This window comes from Triticum aestivum, chromosome 3D, assembly GCF_018294505.1.
Source record: "Triticum aestivum cultivar Chinese Spring chromosome 3D, IWGSC CS RefSeq v2.1, whole genome shotgun sequence".
NCBI classification, from domain to species: Eukaryota; Viridiplantae; Streptophyta; class Magnoliopsida; order Poales; family Poaceae; genus Triticum; species Triticum aestivum.
Window position 1 is genome coordinate 581,961,969 of NC_057802.1, and position 9,845 is coordinate 581,971,813.

Consider the following 9,845-nt stretch of genomic DNA (forward strand, 5'->3'; position numbering starts at 1 on the left):
TTTATAAGTTGATAGTAGTAGCGCGGGTTATAAACCCCACGCTACCTGCATCTACTCCCACCCCACCAACCATCCCACGCCATGTCTCAAAAGAAAACACTCAACGCCCGATCCAGATCCCCAATCCTGTCTCCGCTCCCACCTCCTCTCCTCATCTCCAAGTCCCAACCCACTCGCCGCCGGCCTCCCTTCCACCTCCTCTCCTGTCCCAACCCACTCGCCACCGGCGAGCACTAGCAAGACAGTCCACCACCACGCCGTCTGTTGTAGGTGGGCTTCGCTGCCATGAGCCATCGGATGATGAGTCCGGTGAAGGTGGAGGGCCGCCCCTGTCCGTCCCCGGCGGCCGGCGGCGGCGGGGCGCCGAGGCCGATGGACGGGCTGGGCGACGCCGGGCCCACGCCGTTCCTCGCCGAGACCTACGACATGGTCGATGACCCCGCCATGGACGCCGTCGTCTCCTGGAGTGCCACCAACAAAAGCTCGTCTGGACCCCAACCTCTTGGGCATCGTGCTGTTGCCGAGGTACTTCAAGCACAACAACTTCTTTAGCTTCGTCCGCCAGCTCAACACCTATATGTAAGTTGGACCTCCTGCTGCTTTGCTTTGGGCCATTTATGCCTAACAAATTGACTGATTTATGCCAATTGCTAGTAAACTACAAGGACTAGGAATGAGTAGAGCTAGGGATTACGCAGACTACTTGAGTATCTGCTCACCCTAGGATTACCTAAATTTTTGATATATCCAATTTTGCCTCATGTTAACAGTCCCGGCGGTGGTTGTCAGCTGTAGTTCAGAAGGTGTGGCATGGGAACAGCGACATATTAATAGATCAAGCTAGCTATGGGGTGATTGACAGCAGTAGTGGTTTGGGAGCTAACAGTTGGGGGGTGAAAAGGAGGTCCACTGCAGTTCAAATTTTAGCTACCATTAACATTAAAGTACTCATATATACACATGCTCCCTAGATACCTCCATCTTTGTGGATTATGTTTTAGTTTCACTGAAGTTATGTTGCAAGATATAACATAGATGTTTGCCTAGGTACCTAAGAAGAAATAATCAATAGGATGATAGCAGATACTTGGTAGTTCGTGTGATGTTTTCGTTTTATGCAACACTTCATAAAAATCCTAGGTTATGGCTACCAAAATTCTAATTTGTGAGTAGGGCACGCTTAGTTTGCTTCCACAAAAAGCAGCCTGACTCAGGCAGGCATCTCAGGCGTCCGAATTCCGATCAATTCCGGCAGCCTCCATCGCCATCCAACACCTCCCCGTGCTTCCGCGCCTCCCCTCTATTAGGGACTCTGGAGTAGGAGGGGCGGCCATGGCGCTCGCATTAGTCTCCAGCAGCGGCGGCGGGAGCGACTTCTCCATGATGGTGATAGGGTCCGACTTCGCGGTGGACGCTGGCGCGGCGCTCCTCGTCTCCCCCGCCGACCGTGAGGAGTGGCACGACTGCATTCCGGACCTCGGTGATGACTTCTCCAACCTCGAGGAGCTCCATGTCGTCCACGTGCAGGGCGCGGACAGATCCGGCCGGGCCGTCGTCGGCAAGTTGGACAAGCAGAATTGTTGTGCATATAAGTTTTGTGACATTGATTAGTCTTCTAGTTTCATCTAATTTTGCACATGTCGAGAGATGTAAGTCAAGTACTGAAAGGATGGACATTCTGTTATAATAACAAAGATAATCGTTGCATGTAACTACTGCAGTGGCTTGACCAATTCCAACTACACGGAACTTACGAGAAGTACAAGGACCAGGGTATGATCTATCTGCATATGATTAGCCCTTGATTTTGAGTTATGATATGTTATGCTAACAATTTTATCTGACTACAGGTTTTGAGATCTTTGCTTTCCCATGCAACCAGTTTGGTGGGCTAGAACTTGGCATTGATAAGGAAATTATTCAGATTGCTTGCACTCGTTTCAATGCCGAATGTCTGATCTTTTTTACAAGGTAAATGTGTGCTTGGTACTTCCTCCTTCCTTTTTTTGGTGTCTCTGTTTCAAGCTGAAAGAAACGATTGCTTTAGTGTACAATGTACACTATGATTGCTTCCATAACAGTTACTATATTTAATTGAGGAAAACCGATCCAGCATGTCTTATCTATTTTATATGCAGTCTGAGTGATATAAACTTAAAATCGATGTTGGTTGTCAGACAGTCGGACTTTAGTACGAACTGATTGTCCGTCGTCCCGGCAGCCTCACCATCAGCGTTCCCATGCTCCTGTGTTCGTGGGGCTAGGATGACCTCCTTGTGTGCGCCTCAGCATTAATGAGCTAACGCTGGTCCAATTCTTATAATTTGAACAGTGCTTCCCACTGAATTTTTAAAAGGTCTATGCCTAATTCTTATAATCTAGATTGTACGAAATATACTAATAATCAATATGCAATTTTGGGCAAGGCTTAAATGCTATTAAATAAATAGAAATGAGACCATACCTGCTATCTGAATTTCGAAATGAAGCAGCAGATCTGTTGACTCAAGTTTTAGTTTTCTTCTTCTTTAGCTTTGCATTTGTAGCCAGAAATTAATGGTGTTACAGAAAATAGCCTGAAGCTTTTTGGACTACCTACTTCTGTATAAAACTTTGGTCAAAGCTTAAATTATTATATTTTAAGGTTGTAAAGGTTGTATGTTGTGTTGGCTAAGACTAAAGATTGTAAATTCATCATCGTACAATGTCGTTCTCTTTGCAGATGATTCTAGAAACTATATTATCAGTTTGTTGCTACTTTGTATGTGTGTTATGATATGTCCTCGTATATGTCTGGACTGAAATATGATTGTCTTGGTCCTTCTTATATATTTCTTTATGATCTCAGTCAGCCACTTTTGCACCCCTTGTGTGTTGTGTCGAGGTCCAACGCTAATGTGTTGATTTTGATGTTATTTGATTGGTGAGTAAATAGAAGTTCACCGATTATGTGGTTGCCTGATTATGTGTTTCTTTTGGACCTTATGTTTTTCTATGCACTTGTCAAATCTATATGCATTCTTATATAACTATTCTCTGCACTTTTATCCTACTAGGAAATAGCTTATAGCTTCAGTTGTGCATTACGACATCGACATGTACCGCATTGTTTTTTCGTGTCATTCTTCTGAAGAATCCGAAGTTTCTGAACCTCTGTTGGTAATGCTGCAGGGTTCTGTTGGCGACGCTGACGGTCGTCAAAAGGTTCGTGGACTCAACGTTGTCGTGGCAGCCGGTGCACGGAGAAGCAAAGCTGCTGCACGTCCTCTACCTCTGGCACCCCAGCACACGGGTAAGCAGTCGACCAGACACCCCGAGCTCGAGAGATGATCAACATTCAGATACACTTGATTTGGTGTGTGGGCAAATCTGAATCTGAATCTGAATCTTAATGATGTTCAGGTTTCAGGGTGCGGGGCACTTGTACGATGGCTTCCTCCGTCCGCTGGTGGCGAGGCACGAGGACGACCTCGACCGGGGCCTGCTGGAGACGTGGCGGCGGTTGCCGTCGGTCAGATGTGGCTCGTCGAGGCTACCCCGTGTGTTTCGCCGCAGCTGCAGGCCGCGAGATCAGGCCGGGAAGGTGCCGCATATTGACGAGTGATCCAAATTTCGGATCGGACCATAACAACTTAAGTAGGTAGCTGCTTACCAAGTTGCTACGCACAACACTGTGTGATAGGAATTATACATGAGTTGCCGCTAGAATGAGAAACTGTGAGTCGATACGGCAAATGTGTGATAGAATGGAATTGGCTGATTTTTTTTAATTCATAATAATCTAGTAGTAGCGTGGGAAAAAATGGCACGCTACTAGTATTTGGGATACTAGTAGCGTTGGCACTATAGACACGCTACTACTATTTCGTTAGTAGTAGCGCAGGTCTGTAATAGCAGTAGCGCGGGTAGCACACACGATACTAATACTAGTAGCGCTGGTACCCGCGTTACTAGTAGCCATTTTACCCGCGCTATTAGTAGCCTTTTTTCTAGTAGTGACATATTACTTCACCTTGATGGGCCTGGAGGAGAGCTTTATGTGATAAATTTGCTTGGGATGGATGGCCGGACAGACAAATATTGTAGTGCCCCGAGTTTTTGAAATTATTGCATCAGAAGAAATTGATGACCCCTTAAGTTCAATGCTATGGTTAGATGTTATCTTCACTATTCACTTGTATTTAGGGATGCTTGCATTGAGGGTATAATCACAAGGATCACATCACTTATCAAAACCAACGAAACTTAATGTCAATGGAAATAGGTGAAAACAACTGGGCGAAATTCTTGCAGTCCGTGAAATCGATTTGATCCACATAAGTAATTTCACCGGTTTGTTCTTAGCTCACGTCACTGTTGTGGCTTTCTTTTACTTTATGTAGGCCTCGGTTGCCTTCTTGCTGTTGGGCCGATACAAACTGTGGGTTTGATATTGTTGGGCGTCAGTAGTACTTTGGGCCGTGGCTCTAAAAAGAACTACTTTGGGCCGTTGGGAGTTGGACTGTCGTCTCATTTTTTTTTCCTTTCTCGAAATAAAACCAGCGTCTCGCCTCCATGTTCGTTCCCCTTCTTCCTCTTTTCGCCTCCCCGCATTGTCCCCTAAACCCTATCAGATCAGTAACACTTCCGGAGACGGCAGAGCCGCAAAGAGTCGCGGCTCCCCCATCCCCCGGAGCAGGTCTACCATGTCGGCCGCCGCCGGCAAGCCATCCCGATCTGCCTCTGCCATCATTGCCTCCACAGCGAGCGGGTACCACCTCCTCAAGATCGATGGCTACTCCCGCACCAAGGGCGTCCCCACCGGAGAAAGGATAAAGTCCCGCTCTTTCACCCTTGGAGGACATCGATGGTACATCGTTTACCATCCCAACGGCTCCGGACAACAGTACGCAGACTGCATATCCCTGTTCCTCGTTCTCGATGAAAATGTCACCACGGCAGTGAAGGCGCAACACAAATTCAGTTTTGCCGATGAGTTGACGGACCAAGCTCCTTCATTGGCATCAGTAGCAGTACACAACCACAATTCTCAGCAGCGCTGGGGGAATGCGATGTTCATGAAAAGGGCAGACTTGGAGAAGTCGGAGCATCTCAAGGACGATTCTTTCACCATCAGGTGCGATGTCGTTGTCATCAGCGACTACCGGGCAGAGGATCTGCCCGAAGACACCCCTCCGACATTTGTCTCTGTGGCCCCATCTGACCTGCACCAGCACCTCGGAGATCTCCTCAAGACCGAGAAGGGCGCTGATGTGCTTTTTGAGGTTGGGGGTCACACGTTCGCAGCACACCGCTGTGTTCTCGCTGCCCGGTCGCCGGTCTTCAGTGCGGAGCTCTTTGGCGGCATGAAGGAGGGAGACACCGCAGGTGTGGTGCGCATAGATGAAATGGAGGCAGAGGTGTTCAAGTCGTTGCTCTGTTTTGCGTATACCGACTCCTTACCGGTGACAGAAAAGGAAGATGAAGATGTCATGTGCCAGCATCTGCTTGTTGCAGCCGACAGGTATAACATGGAGAGGCTGAAGAGTATCTGCGAGGAAAGGCTATGCAAGTACATCAACGCAGGCACAGTAACGAACATCCTGACGTTAGCGGAGCAGCACCACTGTGAGGGCCTAAAGAAGGCATGCTTAAATTTTCTTCGCTCCCCGGCAAATCTTAGGGCTTTGTTAGACAGCGACGGCTTCGATCATCTCAGCAGGAGCTGCCCTTCAGTTATTAAGAATCTGATTGCCATGTCGGCCCCCGTTTAGTGGTAAATGTTGCGTTAGCAATTATATAGTTCCAGGGATTGAAATGGTTTTCTTGTACTAGGAATGGTTGTTAGCTCCCTGGTTTGGTTTGAAGACTTATTATCCGCAGTTATCTTATATTCCTAGTACTATCAGACTACCTATCCTAACTTTCGAAGATGGAAACTAGTACTATATCATTGTCACTTTGTTTCTGTTTTGGTGTTTCATTGCATGTCTGAATCTTTATCAATTTATCAGGAAGTACTTGGATATCAGGTAGCAGTCCATGAATTATATAGATCTGTGATTCGGTAGTTATCTTACTACTGGAAAGCATCTATCAAAGAACATGGATCAGTGCATCTCTGATCAGGAGTTGCCTCTATCACGAGGGATTATTTGCCACACATCTATTCTAAAATTATGACCATGTTTACAATTATCATGCTTATGTTTGCCTGAGATGTTTGCCTCTGTTATGTTAGTGCGTTGCTATGTGCTTCTTTTCCCATTATTTAGCAATAACTTTGTTATCAAGTAGCCATATTGGCTGATATTCACCAGGCTTGCAATTTCTCTGATTGAATGCTTTGGATGCCTACTGCAAATCAGGTTTCGAATAAATCTCAGTCCTTGACTCAAATCCACCAAGGAGTACATGCACTTACGCGTTTGGTCTGGAACTGTGGGTACAGATCTGAACCTTCTTTCCTGTATTCCGTTGAGAGAAAATTCATGCATTTACAGTTACTTTGTAAAAGTACAGGCTTCCCTCTTTCCATTCCATGCAAAGCTGCAATGATGATTCAATATTTTTCTTTCGGTCAAGTTAAGCCATTCTTGTGTACCTTATTGTAGCTTGTAAGGTTTAGGATCCTCGAATTGCACCACCTTGTCCAGGATCTGGCTAAGTTAGGCACGACTAGAGACACCTTAAAATGTTGTAAATGTGCTAAAGAAATCAGTTATTTTTTCTTGATTTTTCAGCACCAAGTTCAGTTTTGTAGTACTAGAAATAAAGAGTGTGTCTTCCCGTTGAAATGCACTAGCTGCAGAGCTGTTCTGTTATGCTAAGTAGAGTCGGGTTATAAGCAGTAATCCTCTAGCATCCATAACATTTGTTTCATGACGAAATTTTGCAAGCATCCATAAAATTTGTAAATTTTTGCTACAAAAAAAAAAATCAGAATTTTGTGATTTTTTTTTCTGAATTTACTGTTTCACCCATCACGTCCCAGTTTTCTCTTGTACACTTAGCTTCCTTTCTCTGCTTCGGAGGAATGTCCCGTGTTGCGGACAAGTTGTGCTCGTGTCGTGGTTCTCGGCATATGCTGCAAAAGCGTGTTCGCTTACTTGTCCCGCAGCCCCGTCAGCATTTGTCTTCGCAATAATTTTATGCTTATTGGACTTTGCTCCTCAATCATCATAGGGTCGTCCAGGTTTGCGCTTGCGCTCAGGAGCCGTCAGATCTAACAAATTGCCGACACCAGTCCCCTCTGTGTCGCTTCCATACCCACAGCCAGGCCCTTTCAAAAGAGCTCGTTCTTTCTGCACTGCCTTGCTTTCTTTTACCTTGTCTTCTAGGCCCATCCCATCTTGTACAACAGCTATAGGTGTTAGCTCTTGCATAGCTGACTTCAACACATTCATGGCTTTTTCATATGCTGACGTGTTAGGCATCGCCAAGCCTTACAACTTCCATAGCGTGCTTGTACAGGTCTGAGTGTCGAAAAGTTATGGAATTCACTGATATTTGGTCCCTCTGCAGATGTGTTAGATGTTCTGGCAGCACATCCCTCACATCCTTTGTCCACCTCTTCATTATATGCTTTGCAGGGATCTCAGTGAAACCCATGAAGTCAAGTACCTGTCCATAAATTAGACAAATTCTGTTAAAACATTCTGTTTTTAATGCTGATATATGTGCGTTTGTAGTCAGAGTGTACCTTGAGAACATGACAGCACAGGAGCCCCATATGTTCAAAATTACCACACTCACATGACACCTCTGCACCTTTATCCATGACAGCAGCAGCATACAGAACCCGGCACCATTTGTCATGTCTTTCTGGATGATACCGATGTACCAAGTATTTTACACCTTTCTCAACTTCTTCCACTAGTGCACCTTCATACAGGACCTCACCAAACTTCTCAAACATAGCTCTGGTATACACAGTGCTGGCATGCTGCTGCAGCGGTGTGTTCACCTTCATCACTGGAGCGGCCTGATCAGAAATAGTTCCATATTTTTTTTTACTATCCATGAGAGTGATGCAATTTAACTGAAATACCACACCATAATGCAAGCAAAATTACAACTTACTATTTTCGTCCGCCGTTCCTCGTAGTTTTCACTTGCTTCTCGGTCAAAAACTACAGGCTCCCCTCTTTCCATTCCATGCAAAGTTGCAATGATGATTCAATATTTTTATTTCGGTCAGGTTAAGCAATTCTTGTGTATCTTATTGTAGCTTGTAAGATTTACTGATTTAGGATCCTCAAATTGCACCACCTTGTCCAGGATCTGGCTGAGTTAGGCACGACTAGACACCTTAAAATGTTGTAAATGTGCAAAAGAAATCAGTTCTTTTTTCTTGATTTTTCAGCTCCAAGTTCAGTTTTGTTGTTCCCATTGAAATGCACTAGCTGCAGAGCTGTTCTGTTATGCTAAGTGGAGTCGGGCTATAAGCAGTAATCCTCTAGCTGACATCCATCTCCACACTCATATGTATTTCCTGTAAACAGGGTTGGTTAGTTTTTTTTGACAGCTGGGTTAGTTAGTTTGTATTAGAAACAATGGTGATTCAGTATTCTTCTTATGGGTCAAGTATCCTATTATTTGTAGCTTGTAAGATTTTGGATCCTCGATTTGCACCACGATATTATAGGACGTGGCTGAGTTCAGATATTGTATGCAATCTTTGCTTCCTGCACTATAAGTTAGGCAGGATTAGACTCATTAAATTGTTTTTAACATGCAAAAGAAGTCTGTTCTTTCTTGATGTTTCTGCTCCAGGTTCAGTTTTGTATTAGAATCAGTGAGCGTCTAATCCTGTTGAACTCACTGCTATTTTAAAATGCACGATATGTTCATTAATTAGCTCATAGTTTTAGCTGTCTGTTCTTCTTCAGTTGTTGTGTCTTTTCCGAAAACAGTCTTGAGCCCTTGGATCTCCATCGTGCGGCTGGGATGATGACGCGAAGCCGTACGGTGGCTACTTAAGTCACAGGTTGGATGTTGTTCGATCTGCATCCGTCGGCTGAGATTCAATCACTTGCTCGCGGCCTTTTATTGTATCGGCTCACGTCGTTGTTGTGGCCTTCATTTACTTCCAGTTATACTTTTCCTTTATATAGGCATCAGATCCCTTCTGAAGAGGTATCGATGTAAATGGGTTGTAAACCCGAGCCACCACTGCAGATCCCTATGATTTCGAGGCTAGTTTCCTCTGAATTCTATGTGTTTGTTGTTCTTAAGTTGGTGAGAGCCTATCAATTGGTATTAGTAGCCAACTATCCTCGGTGATGTGTTGGATTGTGGCAAGGTACAATTCGGCTAGCTGGTACAATCCTCTCACCTTGACCCACGATTCCGGGGCGGTGACACAATTGGTGGCGCGGGCGGCGGTAGAATGTTTGAGTGTTAAACCAACAAAGCTCAACATACCTCAATTTGCTGGAGAAGATACTCAACACTGGATACAAACATTTGAACAATACTTTGACACTGCTAGAACACCTCTTGAGCAAAGAACTGAATTTGATGCCTCTTATCTGAAAGGAACTGGCAGAGGCACAACCTTTAATGCTCAAACTCTTCCTTGGCACAGATTCTGCATATATCTACGAGGTAGATTTGCAGAAAGTTCTATTTGTGACAGTGTGAAGAATTTTCATGCCATGCAAATTGGAACAGTGAGCGAGTACATTGGAAATTTGAAAGAGCTCTGAAACTAATGAGAAGGGACAACCCCAGCTAGCTTACTTGATCATTATTATAATAAGAACTGCCACATTCTGTACTAAAATGTGGTGCCAAGTGCATAGCAAAGAGCATGCCACCAGAGTCCAATCCAAAGGCCAGACCTTTGAGGGCCACCGTATTCT

The 9,845-nt window shown here is 44.9% G+C and overlaps 1 protein-coding gene and 1 pseudogene across 1 annotated transcript; both read left to right on the forward strand.

Moving 5' to 3' along the window:
- The first annotated feature begins 285 nt into the window (after positions 1–285).
- LOC123076578 (uncharacterized) lies at positions 286–971 on the forward strand (annotated as a pseudogene).
- Positions 972–4,581: 3,610 nt separating this feature from the next.
- Positions 4,582–5,960, forward strand: LOC123080674 (BTB/POZ and MATH domain-containing protein 1-like). The gene has a single exon (XM_044503609.1). The coding sequence runs from the start codon at positions 4,686–4,688 to the stop codon at positions 5,751–5,753; it is 1,068 nt and encodes a 355-aa protein (XP_044359544.1). The 5' UTR covers positions 4,582–4,685; the 3' UTR covers positions 5,754–5,960.
- Positions 5,961–9,845: the final 3,885 nt, after the last annotated feature.